Genomic DNA, 23,753 nt, shown 5'->3' on the forward strand with positions numbered 1-23,753 from the left:
CCTCTATGCAATCTGCCATTATCCTGCTCCCTTCCCCTGTGCCATAGAGTTAAACAAGGAAAATCGCTGACCTCAGACATAACTACACAGAGCTGACTGGTGCACGCCACCTTTAAACAAACGTGTATCAGATGCCACAAGATTCTCGTGCACCACTGACTTTATGTTCAAGGTAGGATGTAATTTTTAAAAGTTTTACACTAATCAGTATTCGTGGCATGAAAATGTATTACACAGGCCAGGGTGAGGTTCGACACGCCACAAACACGCCACTGACTTTATCTCTGCATCTCAACACCCCCGTTTGAAAATCAAGATTTTGCATCCCACCTAATTCAGTCTTCCCACATGCCACGTTTCCCTCTCTTACAAACTTCCTAAAATCCCTGCTTAAATTCGTTTGCTCCTCCTAGGGCAGAATTTTTAGGTCGGTGGGCAGGTGTGATCGGTAGGCCCAGGATTGGCCAGGGGATATACCGCCGACCACGACAGGCCCCCGACCGCGATTTCACACTGGCTGCCCAATTAACAGCAAGCCAGCATGAAACGCATGCTGAGAAGCTCAGCGCTGCTGGGGTGGGGGTGGGGAGAGGGTGGGCACTGATGTCAAAGTGGGAACGGGCCAGCGCTGACAGAAAGCTCCCTGAAGGCAGAGAGTTACCTCAGGGAGCTGAAGACCTATAAATAAAAGTTTTGAAAAGCAGAAAAAAGATGTCCAAGCATCCATATCAGGCACCTGAAAATATTCATGATGAAAATGCTGTCCACCAATTTTTATTTTTATTTTATTTCATCACGAAAACCTCATCCCGCCCTTGGATGAGGAATGATGAAAAATGCAAAGGCTGCCTGGCCGATTCGACCGTCTGCCAACCATAAAGTTGGACGGGCCACGAAAAATTGGAGACAGTTGTCTTTAACGAGCTCAATTGGCCTCTTAATTGTCAGCGGGCGCGCTTCCGACTTTTGCGCGAGCCCCCTGAGCGAAATATTGCTTGAGTGTGCGATGACATCCGAGCGTTTGCCCAATGTCTTCTCATGTGATTTTACGCCTGATCAGGTCGGGTGCACGCCTGCCCATGGGATGTAAAATTCTGCCCAGTGTGTGTGTGTGAGAGAGAGAGAGAAAGAGGGTGTGTGTGTGAGAGAGAGAGAAAGAGGGTGTGTGTGTGACAGAGTGAGACTGTGTGTATGTCTGTGAGAGTATTTGTGTGTGTCTGGCTCACTCCCCAGTTTCAGGGTTCTCACTCCCCCTCATCCCCACACACCAACACACATTCTCACCACTGTGTGAGTGGGTGTGAGTGTATGAGTGAGCACCCTGAGACTGGGAGTGAGCCAGACACACACTTGACCCCCTCACACACTAATGGTATTCTTTATTAATTACTGTTTTTTTAAATTATCAATTCATTGCTTTGACATTGCTTTATTTTTGCTCAGCAAGTTGATTCTATTCTTCATACCTCAGCTTTTTTTTGAAATTCATGTTTAATGTTGTGCCAAACCTTTTCTTTCAAAAATTTACTCACTGACCCCTTGAGTGAGAAAAAAATGGAAATGTGGTCCCCACGCGAAAAGGTTAGGTAAGCATGCCCTAAATGATGCACTGTGCATAAGCTGGTGGGCGTGAGAGTGAGAATGAGAGGCAGTTTTCCTTCTTTATCACTTCCTGCCCTTCCACCTGTTGCTCTGTACGACAGCCTGGCAAGGTGGCAGGTCTCGGATATCTAAAAGGAGAAAGGCACAAGGGTAGGTGTGGAGTGAAGGAAGTTGGGGAAAGCAGGAAGTGCATGCTTACACTATTTGCAGCTTGTAAATCAGAAGAGACTGAGGGATGAGGGGGATGTGAGGTGTAAGACAGTGTTTTAGAATTTAGGACACCATCATCTTCTCTAATTTTAGTGCCATCTTTGCAATGGCCGCTTTAATGCTAGTGAGTACTATCTCCTCCATGGGGTCATGGACATGCAACCGCACCAGTTACACCCTGCTGCCGCCATAAGTTATGAACCATCTTGTCCTGCAAGAGAAAGGGAAGTGTGCCAGTGAGTGTGGTGCCATGCTTTTGTGAAGGTTGATTAGCTGGCAGTACATGAGATGTGTATGTGAGGCTTGTAGCAGTGCTAATTGTGTGAGGGTGAGATGAAGCTACAATTATGAGATACAAGTCATGATTGATATAGATTCTGGCAGGTGGGTGATGGGGCATGGGTTCATTGAGCATTGTGTAACACTTGGTGGGAGATGGCATTTGAAGATACATTCAGTAACCGTGGCTACTCATGTGAGGTCATTGAACCTTTTGCGCAATGTATCCAGATCTTCTGGGCTTGACTCCTGGCATTGATTGTCACAGTTACCTAGTCCCACTGCCTTTGCAAAGTTTGTCTGGAGGGTCTTCTGGCCCTCTGTGAATAGTGTACATTTCTTCTCTCCACCTCCTACATCATGGCCTCCAGTGTAGCATTAGAATACCTTGGAGCCTGCTCTCTGCCATGTTATGCCATTATTGAATGTTCCTCAGGCCAAAATCACTTTTAGAATGAGATGCAGCACTTCTGCAACCACAATGTACCTCCCTTTAAGAGGGACAGTCTGGCTTTACTTTACGTAGGCTAGCTCTAATTCCTGCTAGCCTCTCATGTTTTTGCATCCCCCCCCTTGCACAGGTGTGTAGTCACTCAATAGCATGCTTGGCACTGGCTGTGTGCTCCAATCATTTAAATTAGCAGGCAGCACAAAGTTTTTGTGCCACCTGTATTGGAAGAAATGGGTGCTGGCTAATCCTGCATCACTATCCCCGCAACCATTTTCAGGCTGTGTCTGATTTTCCCCCCCCATAAACTGTTAAATTGTGTTACATGAGGGCCTTTTATAGGATTGACAGATCCTGATCTTGGCTTCTGTCTCATTCCTGTGGAAATCACAGTGGATAGACTAATTTAACACATGGGCTTCCACCCAGCAAATTGCACTGTGATGAATTAATAGTTATTATATTCAGCGAGTGCTCACATTAAAGTTATAGTACAATAATTTATTTGAATCATTACATCAAACAAGTTTGAGAAGCCTTCAAATTGCTATTTAATGAAATCTGGTAGGGCTATATTTCTACATTTCTGTCCTTTGGAAACAATACAAGTTGCAGTACTCAGTTACAACCCTCTTTATCTGTTTCGATATGGCTGCAGCCTTTGACAGGGTTGACTACGCCATTCTTTTCACCTCTCCTGCACCGTCCTGCTGGGTGGGACTGCCCTCATCTGGTTTCATTTTATCTGTCCATTTGTAGCCAGATAATCATCTGCAATGACGTCTCTCCCTGCTCTTACACGGTTACCTCTCAAGATTCCAAGGCCAGGATTTTATGTACCGCGGGTGCGTGTGTGTGCCCGACCTATCCAGCCACACCCTCGCACGATATCTCACTTTGTGGGCACGCATGGCACTCGGAAGCGTGCCTGCCGACAATTAAGCAGGCAATAAAGCCCATTAAGGAATCAATTGAAAGCGATTTTTTGTGGCCCGTCCAGTTTTACGGTTGGCAGACGGGCCAATGGGCCAGGCGGTCTTTACATTTTTGCTGAAACCTCGATCCAGGGTGGGATGAAATCTCCGTGGGACAATAAAATAAAAAGAGATAGCCGAGGACGTTTTTTTAATGAGGTATGCTTTCAGGCGCTTCATTGTGCCGCATGGACATATTTTGCAGCATTTTGTTGTTTTGTTTATCGTGTGGAGGTCTGCAGCCCCCTACGGCAGCTGACTGCCTTCAGGGAGCTCACGGGAAGCGCTCGCCAGTACCCGTGGTGGAGTTGGCACCCGCCTCTTCCCGGCCCCACTGGCAGTGCTGAGCCTTTCTCAGCGTGCCTTTCGTGATGACTGGCCGTTAATTGGTCGGTCGGGGGCCTATTTCCCGTCTGCTCCCGGGCCCACCAATCACGCATGCCCAACGAGCGCAAAATTCAGGCCCGAGGATTTATCCCTGGCCTCACCTATTTCTCATGTATATGCTTTCTCTCCATACCATTTTCTGAAAACATTATGTCAGGTTACACATGTATGCTGATGACATCTAGCTCTAACTCACCACCACTGGTCTCAATCCCTGCATTGCCTTTGATTTGTCATGCTGCTTGTCCAACGTCCTGTGTTAGATGAGCAGAAATTTCCTCCAGCCATTAAGTCCATTAAGAAGTCAATTGAAAGCGATTTTTCATGGCTCGTCCACTTTTATGGTTGGTGAACGGGCCAATCGGCCAGGCATCCTTTACATTTCTGGTATTCGCTAGTACTGTGGGGGAGGGTTTAAACTAGAGTGGCAGGGGGAAGACTATACCTGTTGTCTTCAATCTCCACCACTAACTCTGTTCTCTAGCCACGAACTTCAACCCTCTCCTTATCACAGTTTAAAGCTGAACCAGACCGTTTGCAACCTTTGCATACTATTTGACCTTAAGATGAGCTTTCGACCCCATGTCCATGCCATCATTATGACCGCCTATTTGCATCTCTGTAACATTGACTGACTCAGCCCCTGTTCATCCCATTTGTTGCTGAAACCCTTATCCTTGCCTTTACTACTTCTAGACGACTATTCCACTGCTCTCCTGCCTCTCCCCTGCCTTGCATATACCTTTAGCCTGAGCACATCCAAAACTCTGGCGAATCCAAACTGCACTAAGTCTTGTTCGTCCATCAACCCTGTGCTTGCTAATCTACATGGACTCCCAGAACAGCAATATCTCAATTTTAAAATTCCCATCTTTGTTTTCAAATTTCTCCATGGTCTTGCCCTTTCCTATCTCTGTAACCTCCTTCAGCCATACAACCAGATGGGGAGACGAATTCAATTGAATTCAATAAAAATCTGGAATTAAACCATTGTCAATTGTTGTAAAAAACCATCTGGTTCATTAATGTCCTTTAGGGAAGGAAATCTGTTGTCCTTACCTGGTCTGGCCTACTTGTGACTCCAGACCCACAGCCTAGCTAGCTACTCAGTTGTAACAAACCGCTACAAAGCCACAAAAAAAAGGAATGAAACCGGACAGACCACCCGGCATCAGCACGACACGACAATGGCAATCGCAGCCCTGTCGACCCTGCAAAGTCCTCCTTACTAACATCTGGGGGCTAGTGACAATATTGGGAGAGCTGTCTCACAGACTAGTCAAGCAACAGCCTGACATTGTCATCCTCATGGAATCATACCTTACAGATAATATCCCAGACTCCACCATCACCATCCTTGGGCAGGACAAACCCAGCAGAAGTGGTGGCACAGTGGTGGGAGGGAGTTGCCCTGGGTATCCTCAACATTGGCCCTGGACCCTGTGAAGTCTCATGGCATCAGGTCAAACATGGGCAAGGAATCCTCCTGCTGATTACCACGTACCGCCCTCCCTCAGCTGGTGAATCAGTGCCCCTCCATTGAGGGTGGCAAAAGCGCAGAATATACTCTGGGTGGGGGACTTCAATGTCCATTACTAAGAGTGGCTCAGTAGCACCACTACTGACCGAGCTGGCCGAGTCCTAAATGACATTGCTGCTAGACTGGGTCTGCGGCAGGTGGTAAGTGAACCAACAAGAGGGAAAAACATACTTGGCCTCATCCTCACCAACCTGCCTGCCGCAGATGCATCTGCCCATGACAGTATTGGTAGAAGTGACCACTGCACAGTTGTTGTGGAGATGAAGTCATAGAGTCATAGAGGTCTGCAGCACAGAAAAAGGCCTTTTGACCCATAGAGTCTGCGCCAGTCAAACAAGTACCTAACAATTCTAATCCCATTTTCCAGCACGAGGCCCATAGCCTTGAATGCCATGGCATCGCAAGTGCTTTATTGTCACTGGAAAGGCCAATAGTTGTTGCCCATCCCTAATTGCCCTTAAGAAGTTGGGGCTGAGCCACCACTGCAGTCCATCAGGTTTGACTTTTCTGTAGTGGTTTGGTACAACTGAGTGTCTTGCTCGGCCGTTTCCAAGGGCAGTTAAGGGTCAACCACATTACTGTGGGTCCAGAGTCACATGTAGGCCAGACCAGGTAAGGGCGGCAGATTTCCTTCCCTAAAGGGCATTGGTGAACCAGATGGATAGAGAATTCCAAAGATTCACAAGCCTCTGAGTGAAGAAATTTCTCCTCATCTCAGTCTGAAATGATCTGAACCTTATCCTGAGACTGTGCCCCCATGTTCTAGATTCCCCAGCCAGGGGAAAACAGCCTCTCAGTGTCTACCCTTTACATCCTGGCACTGGCTGCATGTTGGCTCCACCATTTGCCGATTGACTGTCCAGGACCGACATGGGGTGGATACTCTCTTGATGAATAAGACCCCAGGCTCCCTTCCAGCCAGGGGTCACCGTGAGGAGCAAGAACCTCGACTTTGCCTCCTGTGGCACTGAGGCCAGGTCTGGTGCCCCTCCCCCCGCCCAGGCAGATATCAGGGACCTGCCATTGATCCCCTTGGGATCTAAAAAAATCAGAAGCATTTTCAAAACAAATGCTGCTGCTTCTTTAAATTGATTCACTTTCTTTCCCTTCAGTACCTGCAATCAACAGTTTACCCCCAGAAAGAGAAAAGAAATGGAAAGGGGGAGAAAGGAAAGTATTTTACTCACTGTGTTTTACTCAATGTGAAGTCCCGCCTTCATATTGAGGATACCCTCCATTGTGTTGTGTGGCATTACCACCATGCTAAATGGGATAGATTTCGAACAGATCTAGCAACTCAAGACTGGGCATCCATTAGGCACTGTGGACCATCAGCAGCAGCAGAATTGTGCTCGAACACAATCTGTAACCTCATGGCCCGGCATATCCCCCACTATACCATTACCATCAAGCCAGGAGATCAACCCTGGTTCAAAGAGGAGTACAGGAGGCATACTAGGAGCAGCACCAGGCATAAGCAGCAAGTGATAGACAGAGCTAAGCGATCCCACAACCAATGGATCAGATCTAAGCTCTGCAGTCTTGCCACATCCAGTCGTGAATGGTGGTGGACAATTAAACAACTCACTGGAGGAGGAGGCTCCACCAATATCCCCATCCTCAATGATGGAGGAGCCCAGCACATCAATGCAAAAGATAAGGCTAAAGCATTCGCAACAATCTTCAGCCAGAAGTGCCGAGTGGATGATCACAGATGCCAGCCTTCAGCCAATTCGATTCACTCCACGTGATATCAAGAAACGACTGAAGGCACTGGATACTGCAAAGGCTATGGGCCCTGACAATATTCCGACTTGCCGCGCTCCTAGCCAAGCTGTTCCAGTACAGCCACAACACTTGCATCTGCCCGGCTATGTGGATAATTGCCCCATCAGTCTACTCTCAATTGTCAGTAAAGTAATGGAAGGGGTCATCAACAGTCAAGCAGCACTTGCTTAGCAATAACCTGCTCACTGATGCCCAGTTTGGGTTCCGCCAGAGCCACTCAGCTCCTGACCTCATTGCAGCCTTGGTTCAAAAATGGACAAAAGAGCTGAGTTCCCGAGGTGAGGTGAGAGTGACTGCCTTTGACCTCAAGGCAGTATTTGACCGAGTGTGGCATCAAGGAGCCCCAGCAAAGCTGGAGTCAATGGGAATCAGGGGGAAAACTCTCTGCTGGTTGGAGTCATACCTAGCACAAAGGAAGATGGTTGTGGTTGTTGGAGGTCAGTCATCTCAGCTCTAGGACATCACTGGAGGAGTTCCTCAGGGTAGTGCCCTAGGCACAACCATATTCAGCCTCCTCATCAATGACCTTTCTTCCATCATAAGGTCAGAAGTGGGGATGTTCGCTGATGGTTACACAATGTTCAGCACCATTCACAACTCCTCAGATATTGAAGCAGTCCATTTCCAAATGCAGCAAGACCTGGACAATATCCAGACTTGGGTTGACAAGTGGCAAGTAACATTCGTGCCACACAAGTGTCAGGCAATGACCATCTCCAACAAGAGAGAATCCAACCATTGCACCTTGATGTTCAATGTCATTACCATCACTGAATCCCCCACTATCAACATCCTGGGGGTTACGATTGACCAGAAACTGAACTGGACTAGCCATATAAATACTGTGGCTGCAAGAGCAGGTCAGGGGCGAGGAATCGTGCTATGAGTAACTCACCTCCTGACTCCCCAAAGCCTGTCCACCATCTACAAGGCACAAGTCAGGAATGGAATGGAATACTCCCCATTTGCCTGGATGAGTGCAGCTCCCACATCACTGAAGAAGCTGGACACCATCCAGAACAAAGCAGTCCACTTGATTGGCACCACATCCACGAACATTCACAAGATGCACTGCAGGAATTCACCATGGCTCTTTAGACAGCACCTTCCAGTGAAGCCCACATCCCGTGAATGAATTTTTAAAAACTCCAAGATCTCTCCACTCTTCCAATTCTGAACTTTGTTGTAAAGCGCTTTGAGATGTCTGGTGGTTGTGGAATGCTCCTTCTGTGCGATGTAGGAAGTCAGTGACATTTCCAGTGTCCAAGGTGACCATGTGCGGAGGGAGTGTCTCCAGCTGCAGCTAGTCGAAATCTACATTGTGGAGCTGGAGCTGCGGCTGGAGTCACTGTGGAGCATCTGCAAGGATGAGATCTTTGTGGATGGCATATACAATGAGGTGGTCACACTGCAGGGAAAGAGTGCACAGGCAGAAAGAGAATGTGTGATTGCCAGACAGAGTAAAAGCACTAGGCAGGTAGTGCAGGAGTCCCCTGGGTCGATCTCCATCTCTAACAGATTTTCCTTTTTTGGATTCTGCTGGGGGAGATGGTTTCTCAGGAGAATGCAGCAAGAACCAAGTCCATGGCACCATGAGTGGTTCAGCTGCATGGGAAGGAGAAAAAAAGAGTGGGAGAGCAATTGTGAAAGGGAATTCTATTGTAAGGGAAATAGATAGACATTTCTGCGGCCGCAGACGTGATACCAGGATGGTATGTTGCCTCCCTGGTGCCAGGGTCAAGAATGTCACTGAGTGACTGCAGGACCTCGGAAGGAGGAGGGTGAACAGCCAGAGGTTGTGGTCCATATTGGTACCAACGACATAGGTAAAAAGAGGGATGAGATCCTGAAAGCAGAATATAGGGAACTAAGAAATAAATTACAAAGCTGGACCTCAAAGGTAGTAATCTCACCATTACTCCCAGTGCCACATGCTAGCGAGATCAGGGATAGGAGAATAGACCAGATGAATGTGTGGCTGGAGAGATGGTGTAGGATGGAGGAATTTAGATTCCTGAGACATTGGGGCCGATTCTGGGGAAGATGGGACCTATACAAGCTGGACGGGTTGCACCCCAGCAGGACCAAGACCAATATCCTCGCTGTGGTATTCGCTAGTACTGTGGGAGAGTTTAAACTAGAGTGTCAGGAGGATGGGAACCTGATCAGGAAGACACAAGAGAAGAAACAAAGATGGGAATGAAAGGCGTAAAAGTAGAAAGCAAAAGTGGAAGGCAGAGAAAACAAGGACTAGCAACAAATAGGGCCATTGTACAAAATAAATGTGTAAAAATGTTAAAAAGACAGCCCTAGAGGCACTGTAAGGTAGATGAATTAACAGTGCAAATAGATGTAAACAGGTACGATATGATTGTGCTTACGGAGACATGGCTGCAGGATGACCAAGGCTGGGAACTGAATATCCAAGGGTACTCGATATTTAGGAAGGACAGGCAGAAAGGAAAAGGCGGTGGGGTGGTGTTGTTAGTTAAGGATGAAATCAGTGCAATAGTGAGGGAGGATATTGGCTTAGAAAATCTAGATATATAATCAGTCTGAGTGGATCTAAGAAGCAACAAAGAGTGCAAAACATTGGTAGGCATTGTCTCTAGGCCTCCAAACAATAGCGGTAAGGTAGGGGATGGCATTGAACAGGAAATTAGAGATGCATGTAACAAGGATGCTACAGTAATCATGGGTGACTTTAATCTACATATAGACTGAGCAAACCAAGTCAGCAATAATACTGTGGCTTGAATTCCCAGAGTGCGTACGAGATGGTTTTTTAGACCAGCATGTCAAAGAATCAGCTGGGGAAAAGGATATCCTAGATTTGTATTGTGCAATGCGAAGGGGTTAATTAATAATCTTGTGTGGGGTCCTTTAGGGAACAGTGACCATAACATGATAGGATGCTTCGTTAGGATGGAAAGTGAAGTAGTCCGATCCAAAACTAGGGCCCTAAATCTGAGCAAAGCAAACTACGAAGGTATGAGGTGTGAGTTGGCTAAGGTAGTTCGTGGAACTTCATTAAAAGGCATGACTGTGGATAGACAATGGCGAATATTTAAGGAATGAATGTATGCACTGCAACAGTGATACATCCCTTTCTGGTGCAAAAACACAACACGAAAAGCGGCCCAACCATGGCTATCAAAAGAAATTAAGGATAGTATTAAATACAAAGAGCAGTCATATAAAGCTGCTAGAAAAAGTAGCAAGCCTGAAGGTTGGGAGCAGTTTAGAATTAAGCAAAGGTGGACTATGAGGGGAAAAATAGAGCGTGAGTAAACTTGCAAGGAACATAAAAGCGGAATGTAAAAGCTCCTATAAGTGTATAAAGAGAAAAAGATTAGTGAAGACAAATGTAGGTCCCTTACAGTCCAAAACAGGAGAATTTATAATAGACAATGGTAGAGCAATTAAACAACTGCTTTAGTTCTATCTTCATGGAGGAAGCAACTTCCCAGAAATACTAGGGAACCAAGGGTCTAGTGAGAAGGAGGGATTGATGGGAATTAGTATTACTAAAACAATAGTGCTGGGGAAATTAATGAGACTAAAAGCCGATAAATCCCCAGGACTTGATAATCTACATCCCAGGGTACTAAAGGAGGTGGCCGTGGAAATAGTGGATGCGTTGGTTGTCATCTTCCAAAATTCTGTAGATTCTGGAACAGTCCCAGCAGATTGGAAGGTGGCAAATATAATCCCACTATTTAAAAAAGGAGGGAGAGAGAAATCACAGACTGGTTAACCTAACATCAGTGGTAGGGAAAATGCATGAGTATTATACAGGATGTGCTAACTGGACACTTAGAAAAGATCAGCAGGATTAGACAAAGTCAACATGGATTTATGAAAGGGAAATCATGTTTGACAAATCTACTGGAATTTTTTGAGGACATAATTAGCAGAATAGGTAAGGGAGAACCAGTAGGTGTGGTGTATTTGGATTTTCAGAAAGCTTTTGATAAAATCCCGTCTAAGAGGTTGGTGTGCAAAATTTAAAACACATGGAATTGGGGGTAATATATTGACATGGATTGAGAATTGGTTAGCAGACAAGAAACAGAGAGTAGGAATACATGAGTCTTTTTCGGAGTAGCAGGCAGTAATTAGTGGGGTACCACAGGGATCAGTGCTTGGGCCCCAGCTATTCACAATATATATCAATGATTTGGATGAGGGAAGCAAATGTAATATTTCCAAGTTTGATGACGACACAAAACTTGGTGGGAATGTGAGTGGTGAGGAGAATGTTAAGAGGCTTCAAGGCAATTTAAACAGATTGAGCAAGTGGGCAAATACATGGCAGTTGCAGTATAACGTGGATAAGTGCGAAGTTATCCACCTCGGTAGGAAAAACAGAATGGCAGAGTATTATTTAAATGGTGATAGATTGGGAAATGTTGATGTACAAAGGGACCTGGATATCCTTGTAGGCAAAGCACTAAAAGCAAGCATGTAGGTGCAGCAAGCATTTAAGAAGCCAAATGGCATGTTGGCCTTCATTGCCAGAGGACTTGAGTACAGGTGCAAGGATGTCTTATTGCAGATGTACAGGGCCTTGGTGAGACCACACCTATAGGATTGTGTGCAGTTTTAGTCTCCTTACCTAAGAAAGGATAAACTTGCCATACAGGTAGTGCAGCAAAGGTTCACCAGACTGATCCTGGGATGGCAGGATTGTCGTATGAGGAGAGATTGGGTTGACTAGAACTTTATTCACTGGAGTTTAGAAGAATGAGAGGGGACCTCATTGAAAAGTATAAAGTTCTGACAGGAATGGACAGACTGGATGCAGAGATGATGTTTCCTCTGGCTGGGGCATCGAGAACAAGGGGTCACAGTCTCAGGATACGAGGTAGGTCACTTAGGACTGAGATGAGAAGAAACTTCTTCACTCAGACGGTGGTGAACCTGTGGAATTCTCTACCACAGAGGGCTGTGGAGGCCAAGTCACTGAATATATTTAAGAAGGAAATAGATAGATTCTAAAGGCGCCAAGGGGTATGCAGAGAGTGCGGGAATATGGCGTGAAATAGAGGATCAGCCATGATCACATTGAATGGCAGAGCAGGCTCGAAGGGCTGAATGACTTGCTCCTGCTTCTACGGGCAGAATTTTGCCCTTGGCGTGTAGGCTCGGCGGGGGCGGGCAGGGGCTGTCGGGAAACTGACCACCGCCCGCGATTGGGCCCGGAAGGCAATTTCACACTGGTGGGCCAATTAAGGCCCGCCCAGTGTGAAACACCAGTGGAGGAGTGTGAGCTGGGGGAACGTGACCTTCGCGCATGAGCGCAAGTGCAAATACATAATCTCCCTGAGGCAGCTCTCTGAGAAATGATTTCAGATTAAAAATTAAAGATCTTATAAATGTTATGAAATGTGTCCCCTCATGTGAGTCTGTCACATGAGTCGGGACACGTTTTTAATTCAAGTGTAAAATTTTAATGTGATTTTTATTTGCTTTAGGAAACGTCAACCCGCCCGGGGATGAGGTTCCCTAAAAATGCAAAGAACACATGGCCTTTTCAGCTAAATTTAAATTTAATTAACTTTTTAATGGCCTTAATAGATCTTTTAATTGTTGGCGGGCGTGCTGCCGACTATGGCGCGCGCCTGCTGAGCGAAATATCGTGGGACTGTGCGATAACTGGGTTGCTCGCCCAATGTCATCACACGTCATTTTACGCTCAGCCGGCTTTTGCACCCGAACACCCACCCTGTGTAATTTTCTGCCCTATATTTCTATGTTTGTGAAAAGTTCTACTGAATTGCAAGCCTTTCTTTCTTTAATTCCCTCCCTAAACCTCTCTGCCTCTACTTCTGTTGCCTTTAAGACGCTTCTTCAAACTTGCCTCTTTGTCATACTTTTGGTCACCTGCCTTATGTGGCTCAGTGTCAAGTTTTGTTTGATAACTCTGCTGTGAAATGTCATGGGAGGTTTTACTATGTTAAATGCACTATATAAATGCAAATATTGTTGGAATTCCTGAAAACCATTTGCAATGTCATCAGGTAAACAATGTAGACAGGTAAAACATTAGTGTTTCATGTGATCCCTGTGAATTATCTTTTTAAAACTACACTTTTGTTCCATGATCTTGACAAGATCAGGTTTGGTGAGTGGGGGAGGTCGGGATGCAGAAAGACTTTAGTGCAGTTTTAACTCGACCATGTGCAGCTTCATCTTTTTTTAACAGGATCCCTGCCTAGAGGTCAACGGAAGCACTCTGGAGCAGGCTGCAGGGACAAGTAAGGAGCCTGCAGCTGCTAGTGAGCACATGGTGGGGAGATCTGATCTCCTTCAGCTTCTAAAACAAATGCAATCTCTGATTTCAAGGTGATTTGGGTTGTTTTCATTGGAGCAGAGAAGACTGAGGGGCGACCTGATCGAGGTGTACAAGATTATGAGGGGCATGGACAGGGTGGATAGGGAGCAGCTGTTCCCCTTAGTTGAAGGGTCAGTCACAAGGGGCATAAGTTCAAGGTGAGGGCAGGAGGTTTAGGGGGGATGTGAGGAAAAACTTTTTTACCCAGAGGGTGGTGATGGTCTGGAATGCGCTGCCTGGGAGGGTGGTGGAGGCGGGTTGCCTCACATCATTTAAAAGGTACCTGGATGAGCACTTAGCACGTCATAACATTCAAGGCTATGGGCCAAATGCTGGTAAATGGGATTAGGTAGATAGGTCAGGTGTTTCTCATGTGTCAGTGCAGACTCGATGGGCCGAAGGGCCTCTTCTGCACTGTGATTCTGTGATGAGCATAATCTGCTGATGGTTTGTGATATCACCTTGATCCCTACTCAGTTGAATTACTATTTTATAATTAAATGAGAGACCTACAGTGATGGGTAAGATATGTCACATTTGAATTAGTGGGGGTAAAACGACCTTTCATCAAGAGATTACATCAGCTAGCCAAGTTGCAGATGATGGTGATATTGTATGCCTAATGTGAGATGAGAATGACTGCCCTTGACATCAAAGCAGCATTTGACCACCTGCAGACTTTTGCTAGGAAGCCCTAGCAAAACTGGAGTCAATGAGAATCAGGGGGAAAACTCTTCACTGGTTGGAGTCAGACTTAGCACAAAGGAAGGTGGTTGTGGTTGTTGGAGGCCAATCATCTCAGTTCCAGGACATCACTGCAGGAGTTCATCAGGGTAGTATCCTAGGCCCAACCATCTTCAGCTGCTTCATCAATGACCTTCCTTTGTCATAAGGTCAGAAGCGGGGATGTTCGCTGATGATTGCACAATGTTCAACACCATTTGTGACTCCTCAGATACTGAAGCAGTCCATTATCCAAATGCAGCAAGACCTGGACAATATCCAGGCTTGGGCTGACAAGTTGCAAGTACCATTCGCGTCACACAAGTGACAGGCAATGACCATCTCCAACAAGAGAGAATCTAGCCATCATCCCTTGACATTTAATGGCATTACCATCACTGAATCCACCACTGTCAACATCCTGGGGCTTACCATTGACCAGAAACTGAACTGGACTAGCCATATAAATACTGTGGCTACAATAGGAGGCTGCAAGCTAGGAATCCTGCAGTGAGTAACTCACCTCCTGACTTCCCAAAGCCTGTCCACCATCTACAAGGCACAGGTCAGGAGTGTGGTGGAATACTCTCCACTTGCCTGGATGAGTGCAGCTCCAACAACACTCAAGAAGCTTGACACCATCCAGAACAAAGCAGCCCACTTGATTGGCACCCCATCCACAAACATTCACTCCCTCTACCACCGATGCACAGTGGCAGCAGTGTGTACCATCTACAAGATACACTGCTGGAACTCACTAAGGCTTCTTAGACAGCATTTTCCAAACCCACGACTGCTACCAACTAGAAGGACAAGGGCAGCAGACACATGGAAACACCACCACCTGAAAGCTTCCTTCCAAGCCACTCACCATCCTGACTTGGAAACATATTGCCATTCATTCACTGTCACTGGGTCAAAATCCTGGAACTCCCTCCCTAACAGCACTGTGGGTGTACCTATACCACACATTGCAGCGATTCAAGAAGGCAGCTCACCACCACCTTCTTGAGGGCAATTAGGGATGGGCAATAAATGCTGGCATGGCCAGCAATGCCCGTATCCCATGAATGAATACAAAAAAATGCAGCCACAGTTGTTGTGTTGTACCCTATTAAATTTATTTTAGTAGTTATAATACTGGACTAAGAACCCAGAGGTTACAAGTCCAATTTCCACCATCGGAAGTTGTGAAATTAGATTCAGTGAATCTAGTGATCTGTGGTTTAGAATCGATGAGATTACTGTGAAAGCTACAGGTCAGAGGACATTTGTTTTTGCCAGCTTTGCTTCACAAGACAGCTTGTCACAGAATTATCCCACTTACTGCATGTCTTTTACCAGAGGAGTTAAGGTTAACACAGCATGAAGCTTTCAAACTACTAAATCCTTTCAAACTGACTTCTGGACACACTTGCTGCATCAGGCAGTTAGTAGTGCACACGCAGTGCACATATAAAGTGACAATAACTATGGCAGAGAATTTCCTCAGAGCTGCTGCTTCTCCTTTGTTCAAAGTGAAACTTTTTCACTGGGGAGAATTTTTCCTCGTTGCGGGGGCTGAGCGGGTGGCGATCGGCTGCGCACCGCCATTTTACATGGACAGGTCAATTAAGGCCCACCCAGCCTGATGCGCACTTGGAAGCACTGAGCACTCCCTGTGCAGGTGGGGGCAGGAGGCTGAGTCGGGCCCTGTGCTCTTTCGTGCATGCACACAAAAGAGCGCAGAAATCTTCCTGAGGCACAGAGCTGCCTCAGGGAGTTTAATTTCATTATGAAAAAGTGAATAAAAGATTTTTAAAAATTATTCAGATATGTCCTCTCATAAGCTGGGACATGTCTATGAATTTTATTAAAAATTCTTATTAAAGTTTAAAAACCTTTATGAAACCTCATCCCGCCCGTAGATGAGGTTCCATGAAAAATGTGAAGGCCACCTGGGTTCTTCGCCTGCCCGCCAACATTAAGGTTGGACGGGCAGCTCAGTTAATTATTTTAATTGCTATTTAAATGGCCTTAATAGGCAGCTGACTCCGGTGCGCACCCGCCAAACTGAAGCTCTGAATGATGCGCGGTGACGTCGGGACACATGCCCAATGTCACCACACGTCATTTTACATGTCGGCGAGTGGGACCCGCCCCCGCACGTCGACCAGAAGATTCAGGCCATTGTTTATCGATGAAAAGAAGATATCAGCCAGACAGCCTGCTTGAGCAGTCCAAGACTCACCCGAAGTCCAACGTGTGCATATGGCACTACCTTAATGTGCCTTTAGAAAGCAAGTTGCAAAGTACACCCACCTCCAGTAAAAGCCTGTGCCATGGACAGAGCTTTTCACACTTAACCCAAAAATGTGTTTTATTCTGCAATAGCACCAACATTCACACAGCTATTTATGATCAATTCTTCCCCATTTATTGGAGAAAAAGAGGAACCAAATTTTACCTTTTTTCTATGTGCGTATGTGTAAATGAAACTTAGTAATAGAGGAAGTTGACCTACTGTGAAACGAAATGTATTTAAAATGATCTTTTGAGGTCTAATCAACTTGGGTATTCATATCTATGTACTAGTGGGCCTTCAGTGGTGTTTCCCACAGTGAAAGGATTAAAATAAAGTCTGAAAATTGATTTATTAGAACAATTTTGCTTATTTTTCCCTAACCTACTCCCTTAAGATTTCTTAGAATACTAAATCCTGCTTAGCACCCACAAGATGTTACTAATTTTGTATTGGAAAAATCCAAGTATTAGAGAAATCCCCGTGCATCAGAAATTAGACCAGGATTTAATGTATATTTTTAGGGTTTCATATATATTATGTAAATTACTAAATTACTTGGAAATTTGAAACTTAGGCCAAAAGGTATTGATTATTGGCCAAGATAGCTCTGGCAGAAAGATGGCTTCATTAAAACACCAGTGATGCTCAACTTAGCACTTGGTTGCCTTAGGCATCAAAGGTCCTCAATTGCAGAGATGCATTTATGGCACTATCCAACTTAACAGCATCTATTATAGTGCAATTAATTCAATCACAAGATTAATTACTGTATAGCACCAACATTACAGAACAGCCTTAGCAGACTAACTTTACAATCCATATTTGAAGTACTATAGGTAAGAATCCAGTGGTAAGGCTTCCTCTTTGGCGGCATGAGCATGAAAGTGTTCAGCCATTTTCCCTGGGTCGGAGGCTATGGCTGCACATTGGGCAATTCTGCCTTCCTCTCATGCTGAGTTATTGTTGATCATGGTGAATGACATTCTTTCACAATCATCTCAACTTTAATTAACAGTGCATTTTTTACTTTGGCTATTATATTGTACTTTCCCCTTTGCTTAGAAAGTTAATTGTTAAATTAACTATGGGAACACTCTTTACACGTTTTCCTTCTCCTTTGATCTAAAACGGTACTATGATTAATATTATTCAGTCTTGCCAATTACAATAAAAGTGCACAGATATTTAATATAAATGAATAAATTTCAAATCATAAACACAACTGTAAATTTTATTATATTCCTTGAACTTTCCAACTTTACACTCTTAAACCTCTCAGCTTTTGAAAAACATGAACTTTATGGGCTGGATTTTCATCCTCGAGGTGGCTCGTGTGGGAGTCGGGAAAATTCTCAGCATAGCCCGCTTGCCTAGGGAGAAAGTGCCCGCAACAATGGGATTTTCATTGTGTGGTGTGGGGGTTGGGGGTTGGTGGAGCGGGGTGGGGATTGTGGTCTGCAGTCGGGCCAACCAACCTGAAAAAAAATGTGCCTCTGGAAAGCAAGTGCTGCAAAGTGCACCCGCATCCAGTGGAGGCCTGTGCCACGGACGGAGCTTTTCACACTTAACCCAAAAAAGTGCTTTATTCTGCAATAGCACCAACATTCACACAGCTATCTATTATTGATCAATTCTTCCCCATTTACTGGAGAAAAAGAGGAGCCAAATTTTATCTTATTTCTATGTGCGTATGTGTAAATGAAACTTAGTAAGAGGAAAAGTTGACCTACTGTGAAACTAAATGTATTTAAAATGATCTTTTGAGGCCTAATCAACTTGGGTATTCATATCTATGTACTAGTGGGCCTTCAGTGGTGTTCCCCACAGTGAAAGGATTAAAATAAAAGTCTGAAAATTGATTTATTAGAACAGGGACTACCAGGTGTAGAGGTGGGCTCTTTAAAGGCCTGCCTCGGTGCCGTGTGACTTCATCCCAGGTGTAATAAAAACAGAAAGGTCCTTCAGCCCTCACCCCAATGCCCCCTCATCCCCAAACACTCCCCATACTCCCGATGTCCCTATGCCAAGTTATGCCCCTAAACAACCCCTATGGCCCCTCATGCCGCCATGCCAAGGTATGGCCCCCCCAAACAACCCCTATAGTAGCTCATGTCCCGATGCCAAGGTATGCCCCCTCACCCATCCCCTGTGGCACCTCATGCTCCCATCCCAAGCTATGCCCTCCTCAAACAACCCCTATAGCACCTCATGCCCCCATGTCAAGGTATGGCACTTACATGCCCATTCACCCACTATACACTGTATAGAATCATTGAACCTTATAGGGACAGAAGGATGTGGGGAAAAAAAGCTTTAAAAATATTCATTCACTGATAACTTTCCACTTTCTTGAAAAAAATCTCCTTTTTGCTACAGACCAATAAAAGTGTCAATCATCCAGACCCTTCAAAGAATCAAAAGCAGAAACTACAAACACTTGAAATCTCTTTATCTTGTGTAAATAAGCATTGTGTAATTGACACCATCGATCAGAGAGCCAGAGCTGTCAGTCAAGCAATATTTTCCCTGGGGCTCAGGTGTTTCAACCTGTCGCTCAAGCCTCATTACGTATTCTTGGCCAAGAGCCTAGACGTCCATTAGAGTAGGAATTAATCTTGTTTGATAGTATATCCTACATTTCCACACATTGTCAATGCCACTGACCCTTCATCATGGTGACTTATGCAGCAGCACTATTTAGCCATGTTAATATGTGCCTCAGCTTTTCATGATGCTCTGGTTAGGTTTTGCTTGCCAAAATCATCTAAATGGATTAAGTTCCTCACTCAGTCATATCTGTTGTAGCTATAAGTATGCTAAACTCTCCTGGGAATAATAAGAGGCCTAATTCCACAAACACTGCCAATTAAAGGAGAAGGATAATTTATATTTGCTCCAGAAATTGTACTCAGTTGTAATTAAAATGGTCCAATATCCAACATAACTGGATTAGTCTCTCCTAGTTCAAGGTAAACCTGGTTCATGGCCATTAATAGTTTGGAGACAAGACCATCTTAATCTTTACAGTTGACCATAATTCTCAAGAAAAAAATTAAACATTGCCATGATTGTCAATACTCTTGTTGACCCATTTCCTCTGTATTGGAACATTGGTCAAGTTTCTTCAAAGGATTAGATCTCTTGGGCCATCTACCATTATTTGATTCATGATGTCGTTTATCTACAGCATACCTGATTAGCTAAATGCAGTTCCAACCTATTTTACTCCAGTCTTTCCATTCTGACTCTACAGTTTTCTGTCTTCAATCTTTGTCCACCACTAATGGAAGGTGGTCCTTTTCTTGAGTCCACAAAAGCTTCCAGTTGTATTGAACCTCAGTTATTTTTTGGGCAATTAGCCTCAGGAGTTCTCTTGTTCTTTTATTAAGAGTTCTCTTTTTTCAGGATTTTAACCCTATCCTTAGCTGAGTTTTGAGCAGTTTCCATTAATGTTTCTGTTGGGTGTTAGTCTTTTGATCACTCAGCAATATTAATCAGTCTTCACCTGTCCTGTTGTGTGAGGGAACACAGTAACTCAGCTTCTGGAACAGGAGTGCTTTACATAACTTCCATTCGTGAAGCTATCAGTCAAAGTCAGAACTAGTAGCTAGTTTTTTTTTTTCCCTGCCAGTACTGTAATCCTGGGGGGAAAGTTCAAGGCAGTCCTCCCTTGAGCATTCTCCTAGTTTATTCCATGTTTTCCTTACCTGAAGTAAGCACAACAAAGCCAGACTTTACCCCTCTAGTATGAAAAGAATGAATTCTCTGTTTATTGATGGGTATCCATCCACTGTAAGTTCATTCTGTGTTAACTGATCTGATACAGCTTTATTTCCTTTTTAGGGCTGTGCATTGAATCTTCAGTCTATTTCAGTGCTGTTTAATTTGGGCATTTTCAATTTCTAATTTGCTTGATCTGGCTTTGATCTATCTGATTACCATTTCCCTATCCCTTTTTCAGCTTTATTTTAAGATGGATCTGACCACTATAACCATATAAACGGAAACGTACATGGCTACTTCTCATTTGGCTTTACCACCACTGGCTTGGAGCCATCTCAGTCAAGTACAGGGTTATTGATTTTGGAACCTTTTTTTTATCCATTCACGGGATGTGGGCTTCACTATCTGGGCCAGCATTTATTGCCCATCCCTAGTTGCCCTTGAGAAGGCAATGGTGAGCTGCCTTCTTGAACCGTTGCAGTCCATGTGGTGTAGGTATACCCACAGTGTTGTTAGGAAGGGAATTCCAAGATTTTGATCTGGCGACGGTGAAGGAACGGTGATATGTTTCCAAGTCAGGATAGTGAGTGACTTGGAGGGGAACTTCCAGGTGGTGGTGTTCCCATCTATCTGCTGCCCTTTTCCTTCTAGATGGTAGTGTCAGTATCTGAGGAGTCGCAAATGGTGCTGAACATTGTGCAATCATTAGTGAACATCCCCACTTCTGACCTTATGATGGAAGGAAGGTCATTGATGAAGCAGCTGTAGATGGTTCGGCTGAGGACAATACCCTGAGGAACTACTGAAGTGACGTCCTGGAGCTGAAAGGACTGACCTCCAACAACCACAATCATTTTCCTTTGTGTTAGGTATGACTCCAATCAGCAGAGAGTTTTCCCCCCTGATTCCCATTGAGTCCAGTTTTGCTAGGGCTCCTTGATGCCACACTCGGTCAATTGCTGCTTCGATGTCAAGGGCAGTCACTCTCATCTCACCTTGGGAGATCAGCTCTTTGGTCCATGTTTGAACCAAGGTGAGGAGCTGAGTGGCCCTGGTGGAACCCAAATTGGACATCAGTGAGCAGGTTATTGCTAAGCAAGTGCCAATTGATAGCACTGTTGATGACCCCTTCCATTACTTTACTGATGATCAAGAGTAGACTGATGGGACGGTAATTGGCCGGGTTGGATTTGTCCTGCTTTTTGTGTAAAGGATATACCTGGGCAATTTTCCACATAGGGGAAGGTATTGATAAGGGAAGACATTGATCGGGGAGATGTTGGCATAGTGGTATTGTCACTGGACTGGTAATCCAGAGACCCAGGGTAATGCTCTGGGGACCTGGGTTCAAATCCCACCATGACAGATGGTGAAATTTGAATTCAATAAATATCTGGAATTTAAAAAGTCTAATGAGTTATTCCCAGGAACCTGGATGATATTCATCAAGTGAGTCCGGAAGGCAAAGAAATTATAGGCCAGTTAAGGCACAAGGAAATTTGGCAAGGTTGGATGGTATTTATTTTAATGCAAGAAGTCTGACAAATAAGACAGATGAGTTGAGGGCACAAATTAACACATAGAAGTATGATGTCATTGTTATCACAGAGACATGGTTGAGAGAGGGGCAGGTTTGGCAGCTGGATTTAGGGTCTTCAGGTGAGACAGGGAAGGAGGTAAAAGAGGAGGGGGTATCACAATATTGATCAAGGTATCAATTACAGCAGTAAGGAGGGATGATATCTTACAAGGCTCCTCAAATGAAGTCATATGGGTAGAACTTAAAAACAAAAAAGGAGCAATCACATTGCTGGGAGTGTACTATATGCCCCCAAGCAGCCAGAGAGAAATAGAAGAGTAGATATGTAGACAAATTTCAGAGAAGTGTAAAAATAATAGGGTAGTAATAGTGGGGGATTTCAACTTCCCCAACATTAACTGGGTTATTCATAGTGTGATAGGTTTAGAGGGAGCGGAATTCTTAAAATGCATCCAGGAGAGCTTTTTAAGCCAGTACATAGAAGACCCTACAAGAGAGGAGGCGGTCCTGGACTTAATTTTAGGGAATGAAGCCAGGCAACTGGTAGAGGTATCAGTGGGGGAACATTTTGCAGATAGTGATCATAACTCCGTTAGATTCAAGGTTGTTATGGAAAAGGACAAGGATGGGCCAGAAATCAGAGTTCTAAATTGGGGAAAGGCCGATTTTAATAAGATCAGATATGATTTGGCCAGAGTGGACTGGGAGCACTTTTAGGTAAATCTGCATCTGAGCAGTGGGACTCATTCAAGAAGGAAATAGTACAGGGCCAACATATTCCAGTAAAGATAAAGGGTGGGGCCAACAAATCCAGGGAACCCTGGATGTCAAGGGATATACAGGATTGGATAAAGAGAAAAAGGGAGGCTTGTGGCAGATACCGAGGGCTCAAAACAGTGGAAGCCCTATAGGAGTATAGAAAGTCCTTAACAAGGAAATTAGGAGAGCAAAAAGGGAGCATAAAAAAACATTGGCAGGTAAAATAAGGGAAAATCCAAAGTTATTTTACAAGTACATTAAGAGTAAGAGGATAACTAAGGAAAGAGTCGGGTCCATTAAGGACCCTGATGGTAATTTTATGTGTGGAGCCAGAAGACGTAGGCAGGGTTCTAAATGAATACTTTGTGTCGGTGTTCACAAGTGAGAGGGACGACGTAGGTATGGAAATCAGGCAGAAGGACCATGATATAATTACAGAAATTAGCATAGAAAGGGCGGAGGTTCCAAGTGGTCTGGCAGGCTTAAAAGTAGATAAGTCTCCAGGCCTGGATGAAATGTATCCCAGGCTGTTGAGTGAGGCAATTTTAAATACCTCTCTGGCCACAGGAGAGGTGCCAGGGGACTGCAGGACAGCCAAGGTGGTACCATTATTCAAGAAGGGAGGAAGGGATAAACCAGGGAACTACAGGCCAGTCAGTCTAACCTCAGTGGTGGGGAAACAATTGGAAGCAATTCTGAGGGACAGAATTAATCTACACTTGGAGAGACAGGGATTAATCCAGGACGGTCAGCATGGTTTTGTTAAGGGGAGGCCATGTCTGACCAATTTGATTGAATTTTTCGAAGAGGTGACCAGGTGTGTAGATGAGGGCAATGCACTTGACGTAGTCTACTTGGACTTCAGCAAGGCTTTTGATAAGGTCCTGCATGGGAGACTGATAACGAAGATAAGAGCCCATGGGATCCAAGGCAATTTGGCAAATTAGATCCAGAATTGGCTGATTGGCAGGAAGCAGAGGGTGATGGTTGAGGGTTGAGGGGTTGTGACTGGATACCTATTTCCAGTGGGGTTCCACAGGGATCGGTGTTGGGTCCCTTGCTGTTTGTGGTATATATAAATGATTTAGATTTGAATGTAGGAGGGTTGATCAGTAAGTTCGCGAATGACATGAAAATTGGTGGGGCGGTAAATAGTGAG

General features: G+C 44.9%; 1 protein-coding gene across 4 annotated transcripts in view; it reads left to right on the forward strand.

Annotated features, from left to right (window-relative positions):
• Window positions 1-23,753, forward strand: part of pcgf5b (polycomb group ring finger 5b) — a 202,859-nt gene that overhangs the window by 162,427 nt on the left and 16,679 nt on the right. For 3 of the 4 annotated variants that reach the window (XM_078565989.1, XM_078565991.1, XM_078565990.1), the window contains exon 9: window positions 13,437-13,576. The exons of the other annotated variant lie outside the window; for it this stretch is intronic. In XM_078565989.1, the coding sequence (XP_078422115.1) occupies window positions 13,437-13,576 (140 nt within the window). The remainder of the gene's footprint in view (window positions 1-13,436; window positions 13,577-23,753) is intronic. 4 annotated transcript variants of the gene reach the window in all.

This window comes from Cetorhinus maximus, chromosome 20 (assembly GCF_964194155.1).
Source record: "Cetorhinus maximus chromosome 20, sCetMax3.hap1.1, whole genome shotgun sequence".
Lineage (NCBI taxonomy): Eukaryota > Metazoa > Chordata > Chondrichthyes > Lamniformes > Cetorhinidae > Cetorhinus > Cetorhinus maximus.